General features: G+C 50.9%; 7 protein-coding genes across 7 annotated transcripts; 5 read left to right on the top strand and 2 right to left on the bottom strand.

Annotated features, from left to right (window-relative positions):
• Positions 1-135: 135 nt before the first annotated feature.
• On the bottom strand, positions 136-2,917 carry IAR55_004905 (uncharacterized protein; the record flags this gene model as incomplete). The annotated part of the gene is made up of 3 exons (XM_066947999.1): positions 136-1,307; positions 1,358-2,160; positions 2,226-2,917. 3 exons carry the CDS (start codon positions 2,915-2,917, stop codon positions 136-138), a joined length of 2,667 nt encoding a protein of 888 aa, XP_066801458.1.
• Positions 2,918-3,386: 469 nt separating this feature from the next.
• IAR55_004904 (uncharacterized protein) lies at positions 3,387-7,091 on the top strand (the record flags this gene model as incomplete). The annotated part of the gene is made up of 15 exons (XM_066947998.1): positions 3,387-3,406; positions 3,463-3,793; positions 3,851-4,324; positions 4,380-4,495; positions 4,553-4,654; positions 4,717-4,956; positions 5,011-5,161; positions 5,210-5,269; positions 5,322-5,364; positions 5,416-5,483; positions 5,551-5,638; positions 5,724-5,929; positions 5,984-6,109; positions 6,179-6,245; positions 6,304-7,091. The coding sequence occupies 15 exons, from the start codon at positions 3,387-3,389 to the stop codon at positions 7,089-7,091; spliced, it is 2,880 nt and encodes a 959-aa protein (XP_066801457.1).
• A 380-nt stretch (positions 7,092-7,471) lies between these two features.
• IAR55_004903 (uncharacterized protein) lies at positions 7,472-10,474 on the bottom strand (the record flags this gene model as incomplete). The annotated part of the gene is made up of 16 exons (XM_066947997.1): positions 7,472-7,804; positions 7,866-8,089; positions 8,207-8,476; positions 8,533-8,611; positions 8,660-8,764; positions 8,835-9,003; positions 9,060-9,177; positions 9,237-9,250; positions 9,307-9,424; positions 9,497-9,510; positions 9,575-9,631; positions 9,695-9,837; positions 9,906-9,980; positions 10,041-10,080; positions 10,151-10,196; positions 10,255-10,474. 16 exons carry the CDS (start codon positions 10,472-10,474, stop codon positions 7,472-7,474), a joined length of 2,025 nt encoding a protein of 674 aa, XP_066801456.1.
• Positions 10,475-11,273: 799 nt separating this feature from the next.
• On the top strand, positions 11,274-12,819 carry IAR55_004902 (uracil phosphoribosyltransferase; the record flags this gene model as incomplete). The annotated part of the gene is made up of 12 exons (XM_066947996.1): positions 11,274-11,422; positions 11,585-11,622; positions 11,714-11,821; positions 11,890-11,897; positions 11,956-11,992; positions 12,059-12,072; positions 12,180-12,194; positions 12,261-12,290; positions 12,362-12,422; positions 12,484-12,566; positions 12,630-12,686; positions 12,742-12,819. The coding sequence occupies 12 exons, from the start codon at positions 11,274-11,276 to the stop codon at positions 12,817-12,819; spliced, it is 678 nt and encodes a 225-aa protein (XP_066801455.1).
• A 758-nt stretch (positions 12,820-13,577) lies between these two features.
• IAR55_004901 (uncharacterized protein) lies at positions 13,578-15,008 on the top strand (the record flags this gene model as incomplete). The annotated part of the gene is made up of 7 exons (XM_066947995.1): positions 13,578-13,626; positions 14,127-14,183; positions 14,250-14,272; positions 14,327-14,476; positions 14,540-14,641; positions 14,697-14,855; positions 14,916-15,008. 7 exons carry the CDS (start codon positions 13,578-13,580, stop codon positions 15,006-15,008), a joined length of 633 nt encoding a protein of 210 aa, XP_066801454.1.
• A 1,820-nt stretch (positions 15,009-16,828) lies between these two features.
• On the top strand, positions 16,829-18,079 carry IAR55_004900 (uncharacterized protein; the record flags this gene model as incomplete). The annotated part of the gene is made up of 4 exons (XM_066947994.1): positions 16,829-17,421; positions 17,508-17,601; positions 17,676-17,720; positions 17,789-18,079. 4 exons carry the CDS (start codon positions 16,829-16,831, stop codon positions 18,077-18,079), a joined length of 1,023 nt encoding a protein of 340 aa, XP_066801453.1.
• A 492-nt stretch (positions 18,080-18,571) lies between these two features.
• On the top strand, positions 18,572-20,109 carry IAR55_004899 (mitochondrial 54S ribosomal protein uL3m; the record flags this gene model as incomplete). Its single annotated transcript, XM_066947993.1, has 4 exons — positions 18,572-18,826; positions 19,100-19,356; positions 19,577-19,688; positions 19,765-20,109. 4 exons carry the CDS (start codon positions 18,572-18,574, stop codon positions 20,107-20,109), a joined length of 969 nt encoding a protein of 322 aa, XP_066801452.1.
• Positions 20,110-20,312: the final 203 nt, after the last annotated feature.

Here is a 20,312-nt window from a genome sequence, read left to right as displayed (position 1 = left end):
CCTGATAACTCTTTACCCAAAGCGAGATCATTTACATGCGCATACAACCATATCCGAAGGGGATACAATACACGGACAGCACTGTTACATGTCCTCGCGCTGTCATCACTCGAGAATGATCGTGGTGCCTTATCGTTACGCCCAAGGAGCCGGTACACCTGGATGGGGACCGACCTGCGGAGGTGGCGGTATGTGCTGTGATTGCGAAGCAGTTCCACTGTGAGCTGGAGGGAGACCGTGAGGCTGATATGAATAACAGAACATCTCGGAAAGAAGTTGATCTAGAGAGGTTGGAGGATACGTCCCGATTGGGCCGGCGACAAAGTGTTGTTGTGGCTGTTGTGGGAATTGAGCTCTGGGAGGATGAGTAACTTGCATGGAACTTGCAGGTGGTGGTGGCAGCGATGGCTGACTATTGAGCCCGCTCTGTCCATTCATTTGTGTGGTTTCGTTGCTGGCCATCCATCGATCAGATGTATCCATATATTGTTGATGCGATGTGACACCCGCAGGTCGATGAGGATCAAAAGCGTGACCGTTTCCATTGGCGTAAGGCTGTCTTGACGGGATCGGCTCAGGCATTTCTGAGCTAGATAGACCAGCATCCAAGGCCATCTGCTCTTTCTCCAACGTCTTTGACCAGTCTTCTGCAGTCCTCACCATCGACCCTATCAAGTTACTGCATCCGTTGGCGACGGACTCCCCTCCCAGATCGTCCTCCGGGACGAGCATACCAATGGCTCTCATCGTTTCAGTCATTTGAGACATTGCCTTGAGCCAGGATCGGTCACGAAAAGCTTTATGCAATGTACCGCTCGAACGCAGAATCTGAACAGTCCCAGCTTCCATCTCCATCAGCACTTTGGCTGCCTCGACGGCGATGCAGATGACGTCATGTAGAGGTACGATGCTGGCATAGACGTTTGCGGTCAGATCAGCGACCAAATTTCGTCCCAGCTCGGCACAAGCAGCGAGAGTCTCCTCGAGATTTATTCCGCGCCGTCGTCCCCAATCCCACACTGTGATAATGGCTGCAGCAGAATCCCCAGTCCGCGATGTATCCGTGATAAAGCGGATGATGTCCGGAGGGTTGTAGGCTCGTGATAGAGCGTAAGACGCTGCTTGCGAGGGGGTGAAAGGGAAAGGAGGAAGTCCAGGGTAAGCGTAAGGAGAACCGGGAAGATAATGGGTTGCCATGAGTTGTCGCAGGCCGGTGACGTGAAGCTTGCTCAGTTCATAACGATGCCGTATTGCGCGATATGCTAGCCACCCAGACTCCACACCTCGAGATCGGCCGCGCAGAAGTCCTGATATAGTTGTATGTTAAGAATGTTTCGGCAGTAAAATATTCACTTACCCATGATAGAATCATGCCGTGTATCAAGCCCTTCCATCTTCCTGGTGTATATCTCGAACTCGGCGACGATGCCTCGCACAGGATCATACGTAGGATCACTTGCACTATTTTCCAGAGTATCTTTGATCCTTGCTAATCCATCCAACAAGTCTTCCAATCTCGCCAGCTTGTCCGACACTGCCAGTCTTCCGACGAGCACGGCAGTATCTTCGATTCCCAAGCTGTCTCGCCAGAATGTCCCGTTCACGGTCATATCGCAGAAAGCGTCAGCCAGCCTCCTCGCATCCGCAAGGTGTTTTGGTTTGTTTGGAGCGTTGTCTTCGAGCGTCGCTGCAGCTTCTGCTGCGATCATTCCGAGCCAGAGCCATATGTCGGTACACTTGAAGGCAAATCTCATTCCTGGACCGGCGGTAACTTTATCCACCATTCTTGAGAATGACAACTCTGCTGAGACAATTGATGAAGTAAATATGTGGCCTCTTGCCACCCCTAAAGCTTGCAGATTGGTGATCTGAAGGGGAAGCACACCGAATGGACAGTGGGTGGCGAGCAGCTCCAAAGCCGAGAGAGCGGTAAATGAATGAGGAACATGAAGAAGGAGGTCATTGCGCAAACGGTTTATATATGGCGTGAGCACCTTTCGGATGTTCTGTATCGTGGTATCGACTGGAAGCGCCAGGGTGGAAAGATAAAATGTGAGAGCGATGAGGAGCGACATCGAGGGTTCTGGGGTGGCGTTGTGCGTTTCAAGCATAGTGGCAAAGGGTTCCAAGTGAGGATGATACGTTTGCAGTTGGGCAAAGCTGAAAGGCTCGGAGGGTGAGTAGGACATCAGGCATAGAACACAGATACCTAATTTACCACTCACCCGGGTTGCAATCTAGCTTTCATCTGGTCATCAAGCATCTTTTTCAGATCGACCTCTTCAAAATCCAGCATACCTCGCTTCTTCTTGCCATCCGACCTGATATATGCCACTCTGAGCATAGCGCACGTCAACTCCCCCGGTCGACCGTGTAATTTCATGCTCTTTGACTTTGTGGATTCGAAACATGGGTCGAAGGCTTGCGGCTCGCTTCGTATTTGCTGCAAGGTTTCGATGAGGGGATCAGTCACTGGTAAACTATCCATCGGTGAGAGTCCATGGATCACGTTCAGGGTATGGTCCACGGGTGCATTCCGACTGGTCGAAGCCGAAGAGGCTTCTGCCGATGAGTTTCGTTTCACTTTAGACGCTCGACGTTTGGGTGAGGTGCCAGTGGACTGAGACGCTTCTCCTGGTGACAATTCGAGCACTGACGTCCTTGAGACGCTAGCTTTCAGCGTCGTACCATCTTCTCGTGGTCGTTTGCGCTGCTTCTTCCCACTGTCATCCACGATGCAAGGCAGGGCGAGTACTTTGCACCTGTGGCATGACTTGTCGAGAGGCAATGGGTTGGGACCAGCAGGTATCTCGAGATCAGGCAATTCACACCTCGTCTTGCGGACCTTGCAGACGTCACAGGACCGCCTGGCGTGGGTCCTCTTCGCCCTGGCTTCTGTGGATGGTTGAGGAGTCATGATGTGTCGTGGCGACGCTGATCACAGGGATATGTGGCTAAGAGTGTTCAACAACAGGTCAATCAGTTTAAAACACACAGAGTCGTGGGTTCCGACGGAGAGTAAGAAACAGGGTAGGGTGGGCGCGGTTCCGTCGGTGACTCGGGGAAGTTGGAACGCGAACGAGTAAAGTGGGGTGAGTATATAAATTGGTGAACATATTGAACCCTCAGGCACGGTGTGGCAACGCTCGGGCCCCCGCGGCTTCTATAAAAGAACATGAGATGAGGAAAATCAGATATATACATGTAAAAAGACGCGTAACGGGAGACGAAAGTGACTGGACCTTTCTTGCATGGCATCATACATCTCAGTCCACTTTCGCTCTTCTGTTCCTCTCTCTCTCACCCCCCCCCCATGCCTGTGTATAGCGTGCCCTGTGTCTTGTCTTCTCATGTCCCTTGTGATTGATTGAGCTCCTTCAGGTGTCATGGACATCCCGTTCGAGAGGTATGTATGGCTACATCGCTCCATGGAACTTTGTTAACTCTGTTAAATCTCCCCAGCTTTGCAAAATTGATTTATCGATTGGGCGACCCTCCTAAATCGAAGAAGACTGCGAAACCCATCCCACCTGATAAGATATTCTCCTCATGGCTCAATCACCTTCCGAAACCACTGCCACACCTTGCGGCAAAGCAGATATTCCGACTGCTCTTCCCACATGAAGGATCGAGACGGAGATATGGTCTGAAAGAAACGAAACTTGCGCAGGAGCTGGAGAGGCTTTTGGGTCTCGGAGGCTTGACAAGATGGGATAGCGTCTCATGGGATCGAGGTGGAAAATCAGGGACTGGGTGTCTAGGACGAGAGGTTGAGGTCGCTATGAAGGAGCGGGTAAGTGACATGTGCGCAGAGGTTGAGGGGGCATTGTTGATGCAATCAGAACTGCAGGTGGCATCTTCGTCTACCTCTCCGGCCAGAGATAGATCGACTCTATCGATCCGGGAGCTCGATGGCCTGTTAGACGAATTGGCAGCGTCTTCCCCGTTTTCTCAGCTATCCCAGAGCCCTATACCTGCCCGATCGACCTCCACACTTCTGGCCATCTTGTATCGAGACTCCAGTCTCTCACCCTATGCACTCTCGGTCCTAACGCAGATCATACTTCGAGATTTGAGACCTTTACTCAGTCCCCTGCCTCTTCTACCTATCCGGAATCCCACCGCGATGCTCAGACTCAAGTCGACTGCGGGTCCAGAACAGTTGACTCTTCGTGATGCCATGATTTCATGGGACAAGAAAATGTGGGATCTCTACGTGGGTGGACGAGGTGACCTCGATACTTGCGCAGATCTCGTGGACGCGATACATAGCGATGGACCAGGCTTCGTGTCCTGCGAGCCTGTGATTGGAGTCAATGTCAAGGTGAGCGCCACTGAGCATCATACTTACTGTGTCGCTCACGAATCCCCCTCGAAAGATTCCCAAATGCAGGAAAGGCAGATCGGTCGAAGATGCCCTCAAGGAGTTCACGGGTACTCAGTACGCGCCTGCTTCGGAGACTGTATGGGCAGAGACCAAATACGATGGTTATCGGTACGTCTTAAAGAGATTCTTATATCAGATTTCGCCAAATCTCACGACTGCCCGAAGGCTGCAGATTCATGTTGAAATTATCAAAGGACACGCACCTAGTATAACAATATTCAGTAAGTCTACACGAAATAGTACACAAGATAGGCTGTATGCCCATGCGTAGGTAGTCAACCAGTACTTCTGTCCAAATTGTACCCAGTAGTGATGCTTCGCTTCAACAGGATAATTCTGGCGACATTAGGCCTTCCCGTCAACCCAAGACTACCTGCGCATCCGTCGTTGGCTCAGCGAGTTTCTACCCTTCCCAGAAGAGCTGCTGTTGTTAAAAAGTCTGTCATCCTCGAAGCTGAGGTGGTGTCGTACAACGAGAATTCTCGAGAAGGCGGTCGTGGTTCTGGTATAGAAGAGTTTTGGTGGCTTGGTCAAGCAGGTGTGACCCACGACGCTATGAACTGGGCATAGTGAGTCGTTGCTTGTCGTGACTCTTCATGTGCTAATGATGGACCGCTGGGAAGCTCCGATACCGGATTTCCAAAAACGTCCAGTAGACATTTATGCTTAGTCTTCTTCGACGTGCTTCATCTCGATGGGCGAAGCCTGCTGCATCATCAATACGAGGGTAGGCGTAGAACGCTCGAGACGGTGTTGACGGTAATCCCTGGATTTGTCAGTCGGCCGTTTATCAATAATAAGCTTCATTGACATGGAAAGTAGGCTCAACTCGCCGATCGAATCAAGATATCATTAAACCATAGCCGTGACTCAGCTCTTGGCGTAAGTAGCTATGCTCTCATCTTGCATGAATTTGACTGAATCATTTACTCAGGCTCTACGAACTGCATTCGAGAAAAGTAGCGCGCATCGAGAGGGTAGGTCGCGCGTGTAACAAGCCTATCCATGCTGAGAATGATTTCCATCAGAGGGCTTGGTCTTGAAGGCTGCTGAATCAACGTACGCAAATATGCGTTGGCAATGGGTAAAGCTCAAGGTGAGATTGCTGTCCAGAGACGAATGTCATTGCGGTTGGATGATGACGTTCCGACTCGCTCCCACAGAAAGATTATATACCTAATCTGGGAGATTGTATCGACCTTGTTCTACTCGGTGCAGGTTGGGATTCCGATCGAGCAAGGGAACTTCGAGGTGGGTCATGGCAGCCTCGTCCCGTCATGTTACACGAGGATACACTTGATCACTGTCGTGGCAATGCTAACGGTCCGAGCTTCAGTGGACACATCAGTCTTCACGACATTCTACATTGGCGCTTTGACCAACTGCGACAAGGCCAAAAGTCGAACAGAGATGCCACACTTTGAGATCTTATTCAAAGCGTCGTACGGACTTGATCGAAGTCAGCTCGAAGTCTACAACGATTGCATCAGGCACGGGAGATGGGGCAGCAAGCCCTTCGATAGGGATGATCCCTTCAAACGAGTGAGTGTGGTACAGTGTGACAGTGATGATGGTCGAGCTCATCATATCATGCAGAGGTTGTTGGGCTTGTCTTGGACTTATACATTGCAAAGAGGCATGACACCTCCATCTGTTCTGTTTGTCCAACCGATGTGTGCAGAAGTGATGGGCGCGGGGTTTCAGCGACTACCTGGCTCATACGTGAGCTGCAATCTGTCTCATTGCGCGCGTATTCAGCCACACCTCTCCTGACCAAATCGTCTGTCACAGCTGTATGAGCTTCGCTGGCCAAGACTTCAAAAGGTTCATGCACCGTACGATCGATCGTGGACGGAAGGTGAGCGGGATTCGTCCATCTCGACCACCTTGCTTCAGCTGACGAATTCATGACGCAGCTCTTAACGCGCAATCACTGGTTCGGACAGCCCATCAATCGCTAGGCTACGATCTGAGTGCCACTTTTGGACGTTTGACGTCTCCACGATCACCTGATGATTCGATACGAGCAGCTTGGCGATCGAGTACGAGTATCGCGCTTATTGATGTACCGGAACTAGTCTCGCCTCGTTCACCACGACGAGCTAGATCGGCGCCTGATCTGACAAAAGTATGGAAAAAGTCTCCTGAGACGCCGAGATCCAGTCCGAAGAGGCTAAAGGCCATCGGGCCAGAAACAGGAAGTGGGAGACGGTTGAGGGATGTGATGAGTGATGTCGCTCTCAATTTGGACAATCGGATTGATGGAGAGGTCGAAAAGGAAGGCGTTAACTGGTTGAGAAGTCCTATCAAGAGACTTGGCGAGGATATACGCTCTCATGGAAGTCTCTCAAAACGAATGAAACAGGATCGAATGGTAGTACAGCAAAGATCTCCAACTTCTCCCAGGATCCTGTCTGAGCTCGATCCGCCCGGAAACCGATCTCAATCAGCCAAATCGCCAGCTCGCTTCCCAACCCTTCCTCACTATCACTCTCCATCGGTATCGCCTCTCAAACCTGCGAGACGATTATTCACCTCCATCGATTGGTCCTGTCTGTCTTCACACTTGAATCAACCTGTTGGCGCCGATACCCCACGTCGTAACGATATCAGTCAGTGGAAAGGGAGAAGAGCATTGTCGTTGAGGTCGAGGATCAAGTTGGCGAACCGGGGAATCAGTGTGAGATCTTCAATGTTGGAATGAAGCCTCGAGCCAATATAGTGATCACCTCAGTAGCATTGAAGGATATCCTTATTACTAGAAATTGTTCCTGGTCGACAATGATTGTGATATCGCTGAATCTTTCCTGATAATATCATATGCATAGATTACGGGCGTGCTTCGGCAACCAGTTCACATAGGTTGCAATCAATGGCGTCGACGCCACATGGACACGTCGCAGGCGGGTGTTGAGGTTGATTGTGAGCGAAACAACTGGGTGCTCAGCTACATGTAACTATGTGTTGAGCCATTATTGTGGATGAACAGAGGACTTCCTCCGCTCTGTAGCCGAAGATCGCCTTGCGTGGTTATCACCTGTCGATCGTCCATCCGACTTCGCCCGCACATCTCCGTATCGACCATTACGAATCTCCTCTTCTCGCCCCCAACGAGACCTCAGGCCCCAGCTCCAATCTCCCATCGTTCACGCCCATCCCTCTCTTTTCTTCGTCACCCTCTTCGACCCAGTCAGGATCCACCTGATCGGCGGCAGTCTTCTCCGTCAATGTGGACATTGCGGTCGAAGATGAAGTCTTGCCGACCGTACCAGAAGTGTTTGATGGTAGATCTTGACCATTTTGCGCTTCCACATCCATCTGATCGTTCGGGTAGTGTGGTTCGGAGGGTGGAGTCGATGTGGGGAGTCCGCCTCCTCTTGTCCTGTTAAGACTGTACGATTTCGTCCATAATGTGAGCTGCAGATGGTTTGGGATCAGCCCTTCTGGATCTTGTCAAGCGAGACGAATCTATACGCACAACCAACGCCCCTAGGAAGAAGGCACAGGCGATGATCCAACATTGTCGGAAACTATCGGCGAAAGCATCCAGCACTCTGACCTTGGTAGGTCCCTCGGGCATATCGTGCAATGCAGTGTAACCCGAAGCTGACTCGGGAACAGCGAATTCTGTACCGAAACCTGGGATCTTCGAGAAACGGGATCGGACGTTGGTGTTGAGGATTGCCGAGAAAACCGCAAGACCTAAGTTGATCAGGAAGGTGATTAGTATCTGTCTGTCGTTTCATCCACTTGATCGACAGAGCTTTCCGGATCGATGTGACGAGCAGGATTGCAGGTGTGACTGGAATGATAACTCACCGATACTACCTCCCATGACTCTGGTCAGACTCCATGCTGAGGTAGTGGCAGCCATCTCCTTGAGCGGCATTGCCGCTTGAAGTACCAGCAGCGGCGCCTGGAGAGATAGTCCAACACCAAGTCCGGCGATGACTAAAAGACCTTCTTGAGTAGCATAGGACACTGTCGAGGTGTAAAAACCGTAGAAGAGGCCGAATCCTATGGCGGCCAGCGAATAACCGACCCATATGACAGGACGGATGATACGCAGTCGAGAATTTATCAAGCCGGCTGTCAGGGAGGAATGAGCACTTGCCATGCGGCTTCGGGTTGATTCTTGCACCCACCAACGACAGTCATCCATGCCACCAGACAAGCAAATGGCAGCAAGTGGATACCAGAGTCCAGCGGGGTATCTCCTCGCAGCTGCCGCAGATGTCAGCTACAGCTATCCTTGGATAATGATCGACTTACCCCTTGCAACATCTGCGGTAACAGATAGTTGAACGGCAAGAACGCCGCAGCATGTAGTGTCGAGCCTATCAAGAAAAACAGGGTCGTCCTATTTTTGAACATCCTCTACATGCCAAAAGCTACGTTCAGCTTTGTAATTACATCTTCGCCGAAAATCACCGGAACGTCAACTCACTGCGGGAATGATAGCATTTCGTTTGGTGAACAAGAAGTTGATAATGACCGCAACGAACACTACAGCGCCAGCTATAATTATACCGTACGTTGACGGCTCATCAAAGCCGTTATCGGCAGCGCGTGAGAAGCCGACGATCAAAAGTCCACTTGCACACATGAGAAGAACCCTGCAAGATTAAAGTCAGCGAAAGCCCGCGTGTGGTCGTTCTGGATTTCGACTCACAAACCGGCAAAGTCAAAAGTCCTGCGCAGCTCGGCGAACGTGAGATTGCGTGTCGGGTGCAGGTTGAGTGTAAAGACCAAAAGGATGAAAGCGATGCCACACGTTGGAAGATTGATGTCTTCATGGCGGTTGCATTAGGTTCAAACCGCTCACGCTGCCTGTCCAGTGCCAACTCACAGAAGCACCATCGCCTGTCACGGAGAATGTCAGTCTAGAAACGCGCTTGGGTCAAAGCCTCAGGACTTACCAGCTCGCCTTCTCAGTGAGCAGCCCGCCCAGGATAGGACCTAGCACGGCAGCGATACCCCACGATGAACCCATGAAACCTTGATATGTCCCTCGTTTGTGAAGAGGGACAATGTCAGCTGAAGGCACGGCGTCAGCCGTACTTCGTTATCAACCCCATACTGCTGCTGATGATCGAAGGCTACACTTACATACGACAATCGAGCTACAAGCGACGATGTCAGCGGTAACCATCCTAAATCGGCAATCTCCAGAGATTGACAACTCACGTCAAACCAATAATTGAACCTCCTCCTAAACCCTGGAACGCTCTCGCCGTTATCAACCTGGTGCAGCACAAGGGTCAGTGACAAATCGTTGGTACAAGCCTTTGAAAGATGGGCACCAACCATGTCGAGCTTTTGGCCGCACCACAAAGTGCTGAAGATATAGTGAAGATGATGATGGCCGCGTACAGCATCTGCTTTCGTCCTACGATATCGGACACACGACCATTGATGGGTGTCTGCAGAGTACTAGCAAGGAGATACGACTAGAAGGAAGGCATGAACGATCAGTACGACTCTGAGAGAGGCGATAGCATAGATGGGCTTGACGTACTGTTCCGACCCAAGAATATTCGGACGGCGAAGAGTTGAGATCTTCCGCTATTGTCGGTAAGGCAGTAGCGACGATCTGCATCGACAGTCAAGGTCAGGTCCGTGTGATATAAGATCTCGACCTGGACGAACTCACGGTCTGATCTAAAGCAGCCAAGAACAACACGAGGCCGATACTGCATCATCCGAAAATCCCATCAGCTGTTAATCAACTAGATATTTCCTTTGGGACATTGCTCGACTCACGCAGGCATAACGATTTTCAGATTGTTTTTCGGAAAGTCAGGCATTTCTACGATAACAATGGTCAATTGCCTCCCCCAAATCTGGAAAGCGACAGTCGCACACACCTTCATCACCCTCCGTTAAACCTTTTCCATGCCCCTTGACCCCTGTCGAGAGGATTGTCGCGTCGCTCTCTTTCCGCCGTCTCTCCACATCTTCGACGGCGTCATCGGACACTTCGATGGCGTCAGATTCAAGCTCGTCTCGCAGGGGTATTGAGGATACAGGATCGACGGGTATGGGAGGGGTTTCCACGCGATGTGAAGAAGGGCCACCATGAGCCATTTTGAGAGACGGTGATAGCTGGTACAGATCAAATGATTAAGACGTCGGCGTTCCGTTCTACGAGCCTAGTACCGAATGGGTTAGAGGTTGTCCTTTGTGGCTCCGAGCTTGCGTTGAGGTTGACAGATGTAAAAGATCAAGTGGATCGTATATACAATCTGAACCACCAATGACAAGAGAGGGTTTCCTCCCAAAAACTGTATGAACGATAGCTCAGGTATGACGAGCGATAAGAACGATTGTCACGTAAATCGATCTTGCATCTCATTATTTTATTATCCTTCTGAACACCATCACACCATGCGGTCGGCTCATCTTCGGCAATCTCATCATCGCACATCTCCAATTTTCTGCTCATCTCGTTTTTTTTTTTCTCTTTTCGTCGGAGCGCGGACTCCGGGGTACAGCACAGGTAAATTGGAAACCAAATGCGGAGATGGCCGATCTCAATGAACCCTTACCTGAGCCCCGCATACAAGCCACGTGGAACGCACTGTCCGATCACGTGACTGATGAACTCTTCTATCGGGGGAGTCGGGCGACAACTCATGCGAAAAAGAACAATCTGATCCGGGATTTTGGGACGATCCTTTAACCCTTGGCATTCTAGAAAGGGATTACAGTCCGCATCTCCTCCTCGCTGATCTAGACAGACCTTGGCAAGGTGCCTCTGATATTGTGTATATATACACTGTGCTTTCCTCCCGCGACCTCTGTCCTGCCGACACAGCTTCGGTACACCACTTGGACTAATTCCCCCTTTCGATCACGACACCATATCCAGTGACCTTTGACCGCCATGTCGTCGCCCACTCCAACCACCACTTGTCTTCCTGCGTCGGGCACAAACGTCAACAAGGCCCATCTCCCCGAGAACGCGCTCGTTCTTGCACCCACAAGACAGCTCCAGTCGCTGTTGACCATCATCCGAGACGAAAAAACCCAACGGTGAGCTGGCTAGCGATGTGCGAAAATAACAGACGCGACGAGAAAGCTTATAGACCTTGCAACTTAGGGGCGACTTTGTATTGTGCGTGTGAACGCTTTACACCCTGATCCAAGCCAGAGGGAACGATGGCGGCGGTTGCTAACATGCTGAATCCATCATAGCACCTCAGACAGGATCATCAGACTATTAGTTGAAGAAGGTGAGTGCTGTTGACCTCACCCTTTCTCCTACACCACATCATATTTTTGGTCCTCTATATTCGCTGCTTCGCTGACATAGCTGTCATTCAGGCTTGAATCATCTCCCCGTCGTCCCAAAGAAGGTCATCACCCCAGTCGGTCAGGAGTACGAAGGTGTGTCCTTCCAGGGAAGGATCTGTGGTGTGTCAATCATGCGGGGTGAGTGCCTTCTCTAGTGTTCTCCGACGTAAAAATACACATGAGGCTCATGTTTCTCCGTTGATCAGCTGGAGAGGTGAGCGACACGATGTTAACAAAATACCTACGTCCATGTCACTGATGACCAAGTCTAGGCGATGGAAGCTGGTTTACGAGACTGCTGTCGATCGGGTAAGTCACGGTTAGATCCGTCTCCTCGTATGAAGCTTCACGAATACTCATATTGATCCTTTCTAGTCCGAATTGGAAAAGTGAGATATCTCCGTCCGTCGAGTACCCGTCACGTCATGGCGTGACGTGTTTCGAGAATATATGCCTCCTGAGATTGTGCTGACCGCTCGGGTACCCCTATCTTTAGATTCTCATACAAAGAGTGAGCGTTTTCTCAACCGTCATACTTCCTTCCACATCTCTCTGATTTCGCATTTGTCAACGACAGGACGAGGAGACCTTCCAACCGAAGCTTTTCGTGAGTGCTCTCTTATGCTCTATGCGACGATGTACTGCTTGGAGAACCAGTTAACAAGCTCTCACCAACAGTACGCCAAGCTTCCAGATGACATCTCACAACGATTCGTGCTCCTCCTTGACCCGATGCTTGGTGAGTCACATGACATGAAGAGAGATTATCACCATGATAGCTGAACAACGGTCCCACTTAGCCACCGGTGGTTCGTGCTTGAAGGCAATCGAGGTGCTCATCGACCATGGTGTTCAGGAAGAGAAGATTCTGTTCTTGAATCTTGTGAGTGCAGCGAAAAGTCAACACAATGTAGATACGTAATTTTCGCTGACACCATGCTCAAAGATCGCCTCCCCAGAGGGCATCAAGAACGTCTGTACCCGCTTCCCCAAGCTTCGCTTGGTGAGTGCGGTGCATTGCCAGCACGAATAGTGGGGTTTCGCTGATCTCCCCTTAGATCACTGCCTGGGTGGACGAAGGTTTGGATAGCAACTCGTACATCGTTCCAGGTCTCGGTGACTTTGGGGACAGGTGAGCCCAGCAACAGATGTCAAGCAGGAGATCGATATGCCAATTCAAATTCTTTCTCCCCCACAGATATTTCCTCTGATCGCGGCCGCTTCACAAAGTACTCTGTCACCAGTGTCAACTTCCTCTTCTACCTGCCTGCGGACCTAAAGCTCGCATGTTGACGGTAAGCATGCTTTTTGCTAAGCGCCCGGTCAGTTTGTAAGATCAGCAGTAGATTTGTCCGTCCTATGCATGAAGCTTGGGGCTGCGCCACGCCGATCAGACAGGTAACTCCGATAAAAACCCCGAATCGCTGAGATTTAGTTTTTTTTCCCCTTCTCTTTGCATTCCTCGGTGCAACCAGAGTGATATTTACTGGCCGCTCATCAACTTTCGATGCTTCTCTCTTCTCTTCCTATCATTAAAGACGAATCGTGAGTCTCGCTATCATCTGCACCCACCAGTCTTGCTTCCTATCATCTCACACAGGCTCTGGCGGTGTCGGTGGCGCTGGTGCATGTGCCTTGTCACCTGACATCGTCGGCTGACGAATAATCTTAATATATCCTTCCTCTTACCTTTCAGATCCTCTTTATACCCTTCGAATCCCTTGTCTTACATGCTTTGATAGTCGCTAATTGTATGCGTCCCATCGTCACTCGTCAACTTCGATTTGCTACTACCTTCACTCGACAGCATCAATCCAGACCTCGATCTTTCGGTCTCAAGTCTTCATCCGAATCTTCTCGCATTTCAACCCCTCAAAACAAACCATCAAACAAAATGTACGGTGGCGCCGGTCGAGCTAGCTCCTGCTTCAAGTGTGGTCAACGTGCGTAGTGGGTCTCTCTTTGGGGTGTCGTTATGTGTGTCTGTGCGTCTGGTATGATGGTGCGGTCGAGTCGTGGGCAGTGAGCGTGTTGAGTGCTGTGAAGCCGAAAAACGGCGATGAGCTGTGCGGGGGAGCGAAGTCGAGTTGCGATTAGTCAGTCGAAAGACGATGACGAGAAGACGAAGAAGACATCAAGAAAAGAAGAACTCCCTCGTACATAGCCAGATTGATCTCTACCTTCGTGTACCGTTCGGTGACGGCGGTTCCGCGAAGGAGGGTTTGCTTATGCCATCATTCATGCCATTACATCATCAATCACTGTCTCTGCCCTCCGTGTCTGTTCCGCTCATCAAGCAACTGTTTACTTTCGAAGACGCCTGTCCACATCTGCGCTGCACACTGCCTGCGACTCGCGAATGCCCACATCATACTGACTGACACACATAAACACCCTAACCTCGACAGTGACAGGACTCATGCTTACCTGACTACATATACAGAGGGCCACGTCGCTGCCCAATGCCCAGCTCAAGCTCCTACGTGTTACAACTGTGGTCGTGAATATCATTCCCACTCTCGCTGTCAAGTCGTCTGCTGATCATACCATTTCAATCGCTCCTTAGTCGCTGGTCACTTGAGCCGAGACGTGAGCTCTTCCAGTCGTTGTAATACTCAAACTTAACTGATCCGGTCTCGATAGTGTCCTCAACCTAAGAACAAGGCCTGTTACGCCTGTGGCCAGGAAGGCCACGTCTCTGCCGACTGCCCTCAAAACCCCGCTGCTGGTGGTTTCGGTGGCGCCCGTGCCGGTGGTGGCGAGTGCTACCGATGTGGCAAGCCCGGTCACATTGTGAGTCGCATTGCCGTCTGTGCGAGTCATGGGCTACAGAACGACACTGACTCTTTCGGACAGGCTCGAATGTGCCCGGAGTCTGGTGACGCCGCTGCCGGTGGCTTCGGTCAACAACAAGCCTTCGGTTACGGTGGAGGCTTCTCCAACAGCAAGACTTGTTACGTGAGCTGATCAATCTTCTGATTGGTTCTTGGTATGAAGCTGATGATCTATTCAGACCTGTGGTGGTGTCGGTCACATCTCTCGAGATTGCCCTTCCGGCGGCAACGGTGGTGCTCGACAATTCGGTGGCGGCTTCTCCGGTGTCAAGAAGTGTTACAACTGCGGTCAGGAGGGACACATCTCCAGGGAGTGCCCCCAGGAGCAAGGTCGAACTGTGAGTCCAGCTCGGCTTCCTCTTCCGTTTCGAAGATGCGCGGCTGACCTTTTGCTGTAGTGTTACAACTGTGGTGAGGCCGGTCACATCGCCTCTGCTTGCCCCAACGCTGCCGGTGCTGCTGCCGGTGGTGAGGCCGCTCCCGCTGCTTAAATGCGTGATGGGCGAGAGGGACGAGCGTGAGGAAGCTGTTGAGGTATGTCGAACGGGGTTAGGCGGTGGATCTGATCTATTAGTTTCCCTCTCTGTTGATAAGGATCTCTTTCGCACATTTTCTCTATATCATGGCATCCCCAGTTTTCGTCTAATTTCAAGTACGGAAAGTCCATTTTCCTTTTCTTTCTCTTATTTTCAGATTGAAACCAAAACGTCCTTTTCGCTTTGCGGAGGATTCAATCATGCACATGTGCTGGCTGGCAAAGTATCTCACAGCCGCAAGTTGGTCGACGTCATCAGAATATACAAAGACGACGCAACACGGTGAGACGGACTCATGACCGTCCTTTACCGCTTTGGCACCCCTCATAGCCTGTCGTGTGCCAAGGAGCCGGGTTGATACGTTGCGTTACAAGAGAGATATATGGCTCTCTGCCAGATACAAGATATTCCCGCGGGAGGTCGGAATGATTCGACCAGTCATTATATCTCCTGTCGCGAAAGATTAGACCTATTCATCCGAGATGGAAGATATATCGACGGTAATCACTCAATCACCGAAACCTCTTTCATGATCGCTTGTCTGTGTCACCCAACCGAAGCACTGCACCGTGCAGTACCGTTACGCGTATCATAAGGATTGTTATCGTGACTCTTGTCAAGTGTACATGACCTATATATACTTCCGAACCTTATGCGAGTGATCGAGTGGTACTTGGTCAGTGACTAACCAAGAGGATTTAGACCCAAAACGATGATCTTGGCGAGACTCTCATCGGTCATTATCGAATGCCAAGGATCAGATTGCTGATTTCAACGTCATCGTCTGGAGCTTAGGTGGAAGGGGGATCCCGGGATCTGCTCAATGACTCCCACTAGTTCTCTCTCGCTTACCTACAGACATCTCATCCTTCCACCAGATTGAAGATGCACGTTCGATCATTCTCTCCATACTACGACATCTGACGTCGAAAGACTAGCGTATTTTGCGGGAATTTGCTGCACAGTCCGACTGGACTTGCTGATCATACAGTAACTTATATTACTCACACCGCCGGCGTCAGTTGTTCTGTCTGTCTGCGATCGGAGTACGAATACCCGTCCTGCATCTTTTGCTTATCTTCACCTTGGTGGTGTTCCAGACCCGGATTTCGCGACGACGGTCAGAATCGTAACGAACCGCGTTGGTACCACCCACACCCACATTCTTTGCGTGATGCCGATGGCACGTCGACTAGACTAGTTCGATATGTTACATCGCTTCGAACACTACCACTACGTCCGGTCTTCTCTTTGGTCTTGGCAAAGACCTTTTAATGAGTTCCATCATTACTAACTTGACGCAGACTACTGTACTATCGACCTGTGGGTGTCATCAACATGTACTGTACATACGGGACAAGAAAGAACAACGCTGTATCGAACTGCTTGTAGTACTCACACATACACATAGAACGTATAAAGTCCTCATCACCATAGTAAAGTGACATTTGAGACTTCTTGGCATGGACTAGTGGTATTGGCATTGACTGGTTGAGGTGGCCCCATAACACGCGGTGCACCAATCCTCACCAGCTATATACAGTACATAAAGAACTGATTCAGACCGATAGTGATGACTAACACCTCTGTCTTACCCCAAACACATACTTGCCACTGCTCTCCCAAGACACAATTTCAAGACATAACATTCGTTCCATAACAGGATTATCGGGTAGATAAGGACGAAACGACGATCTGCGACCTCATCGAGCTTTGCACATCGGTGACACTCCTCCCTCCCTGCTGCTGTAGCTTGACGCCACCACGACTGAGTCATGGACAGACAGGATCGAAAACATTCGATTGCGAAATCACTCAACAACACCTTTGATATCGATATTGAAGCCGTCGCCGACATCGACAACGACAATGACAATGACAATGACAACGAGGTCATTCGATCACCGACTGATCGATCACCTTCGCCTACTCTGCTCAACGTCTCATCGTCCAGAACACCCTCGGTGTCACGCCGATTCCTCAATCAACTCTCTCGGTCTATCGACACAACTTCAAAAGCCACACATGCCATCGCCATCTACTCATGTTTCCTGACCGGCCTCACCGCCGCACCCTCCTTCGCAGCATGTTACGTTTGGTGCGGATTCCAGACTGGTAACGCTGCCCAATTAGGGTTAGCGATAGCGCGGACCTGGACCCCAGGCGCAGATGACGGGTTTCAGATATTCGATCGACAGGCTCTGGTCAGTCTGTTGAGTTTCCTCTGCGGGGCGACTCTCGGTCAGATAGGCAATAAAGTGGGGGGGAGGAGGAGATGTTGGTTGGTGGGCGCAACGATGGGGATGATGACTTTCATGTTGGGTGCGGCTTTGGCGGCTCATTTCTCGGGAGAGAACGGGATAGCAACGTGAGTGGCGTTGCTCGATTGCGTGACGCACGACTGGGACTGGGCAGATAGGTGGGAAGCTGATGGCGTCTTCTGCACGATCACAGCGGTCGAGGAGATCCATCATGGGTGACTCCGACAGGAATGTTAGCGTTGGCATTGTCATCGGTCACTATGGGTCTTCAAGGTGCTGTTGGTTGTGTGAGCGATTGGCGGTCCGCCTCGTATGCTGTACCTCTGGGGGTCGGTCGCTGATGTCGTTGTTTCTCTTGTAGCGACTGGGAAGTCCGTTAGGCTGCACTGTCCCTTTGACCAGTACTGTGAGTGTGTTCTTCGTTCCTCATCCTCCCCTGCCCTGTAGTCGCTCACACAGTCTTCCTGTCTGCAGTGGGTCGACATTTTCAACGATCCATTCCTCTTCGCCCTCAAACACGTCAGAACACGCGACGTCCGGCTGATGGGCGCGTTCTCCCTGATCTTCGGGGCCTGCGTGTCTCGCTGCCTGATGATCTTGATGGGTACCCCCGGAACAATGGGAGTCATCGTTGGTTTCAGGGCGATCCAAGGCGTTTGGTGGATATTCGCTCCGGATGAACCGCGTAAAGAGGATCAATTTGGTGGAGAAGGAAGAAGGGGGTCGGAGATGTCTCAGGTGACATGTGTCGAGCAAAAGAGGTAGAGAGATAGATTGTGGCTTCGAATGACCTGACCGGGAATCTCGTATCCACCATCCGTTGAAAGATGAGCAGAAGATATCGGGGACATGAAATGAACAGAAAAGAGAAACGAAGATGAACGATTATACGGTGATTTGTCGATTTGTAACTGTTGAATCGGTGAAGATTAAATCTTGTAGATAGACTCATACACCCTGGTAGGTGATATAGACAAGAAAGAGGTATGTATGCAACCCATTTCGTGGACCCGTCTGATGACCCCTGTGACAGTAGGTTGGACAAGACGCACTGAAAGCAGAGACGCAGTGAGTGCCACAATGAAGCGGACGGGATCAAATTTCTTGCCAAAAGTCGGGAAATCGAACATCCTGCTTACACTCAACTTTCTCGCTACACTGCACTTCACGGTGGTATTGGGGAAAAGTCATCTCAGAACCCATCCACATTTACACTCTTTCTCTCACCTCACACACACCCACATCACGATCCCCACGATGCGCTCTTTCATCCGTACCCTACGAAAACCGTTCCAGCGATCACTCGCCACGCTCGCCGATTCGACATCCGCCTCGACATCGACAGAAGCTTCCTCGTCTTCGTCCTCGAGCTCGACTTCAAACGTCGTCGTCGAGAACGCCGTGGGGAAATGGACGCCGCATACGCTTAGGACGGGGTTGATCGCGAGGAAGAGAGGGATGACGGCGTTGTGGGATCAGGATGGGAGAAGATGGCCTGTCACGGTTTTGCAGGTGCGGTTTCTGTCTCTCTTTTTTTCGACCGAGTCTGAGTGGGGAGACCGTTGTCGTCGAATGGTGGTGAACCATGTGACGATGAAGCTGGCTCTTGGAGAGGTGTAAGATCGCTCATATTTGATGCTGACATCAAATTCTCGCTACCTTCTCGCTTCTCGTGATGCCCTTTACCATTCTTCCTCGCTCATGACTCATCGCCAACCAACCTCCACTGCTCTACTCATTAATGCCTCTTCGCCCGGCTTCTCCCGTCCACTTGGACCCCCACAGGTTGACGCCAACCAAGTCGTCCGACACACCCCTCCCCCACCCACATCACCCTACCACACACTACAGATTGGCGCTTCGTCCCGACCGCCCAAAACCACCACCGCTCAACAATTAGGCCATTTCAGAAAAGCTGGCGTCGAGCCGAAATACAGGTTGAGAGAGTATCAGGTGACGGAGGATGCTTTGGTCAAAGTCGGGACGGAGTTGAGCGCTGGTCATTTCGTACCGGGTCAGTTTGTCGATGTTCAAGGTATCAGGTGAGTCATCGTTTTCTTGCTTTGTTTGTTTGGTTTGTGGAGTGTTGTTTTGAGCGAAAAAGATGATGGTATGGAGGATCGTATCCAGTGCCAGTGTCTTTTAGGTGCTGGTGAATCCAACAGCGAGATTTGGCGTAGGATAGATCGAAGGGCATGATCGGAGCGATCCTTCCGTGGCGTCTCCCAACTTGACAACACTAATCTTCTTCTGCCCCCGTAGCATCGGTAAAGGATTTCAAGGCGTGATGAAACGACATGGGTTCAGAGGTCTCAAAGCTTCGCACGGTGTGTCCGTCAAGCACAGATCTGGAGGTTCTATTGGTCAAAACCAAGTGAATTCAATCTCTGTTATCTATCTCATAAGAAAAGACTCATCACTCACCCTTCCTCTGCCTGACACCCTTGTAGGATCCCGGTCGAGTGATCCCCGGTAAGAAGATGCCCGGACACATGGGAACAGTACTTCGAACCACGCAGAACCTCCTTGTCCATCGGGTCGATCACGTCCTCAACCTCCTCTACGTGCGAGGATCTGTCCCCGGTTCGGATGACGCTTTCATCTCCGTACGAGATTCCAAAAAGGCTCTGAGGAGTAAGGCGCAATTGGCCCTGCAGAAGGGTAAGGAGGAAGGCGAATGGTTGAGTAAAGGTGTTGTGGGGTTACCGACTCCTGCGGGGACTGTGGAAAGAGTCAAACAGGAGGGCTGGCCAGATGTCGTACAGTGGAAAGGAGAAGGTTATGCTGAGAAGTAAAAGGGTATCTGGGGCGACAATGCATTGGCAAGCTGTTCATATCGTGCATCAGGTGGCATATCCGTGAAAGAGTGTTCATGACAATGCTAAATATGGGCTCCTACGTATCGACTATACGCGACGCAATCCGTTGTGTACGGTGCGAAGCTTATCATTTCTCTATTCCGCTCGTCTCTACCATTTTGTGGAGCAAAGCAGACCAG

This window comes from Kwoniella newhampshirensis, chromosome 9, assembly GCF_039105145.1.
Source record: "Kwoniella newhampshirensis strain CBS 13917 chromosome 9, whole genome shotgun sequence".
Lineage (NCBI taxonomy): Eukaryota > Fungi > Basidiomycota > Tremellomycetes > Tremellales > Cryptococcaceae > Kwoniella > Kwoniella newhampshirensis.
This window is presented reverse-complemented; position numbering and strand designations above follow the sequence as displayed.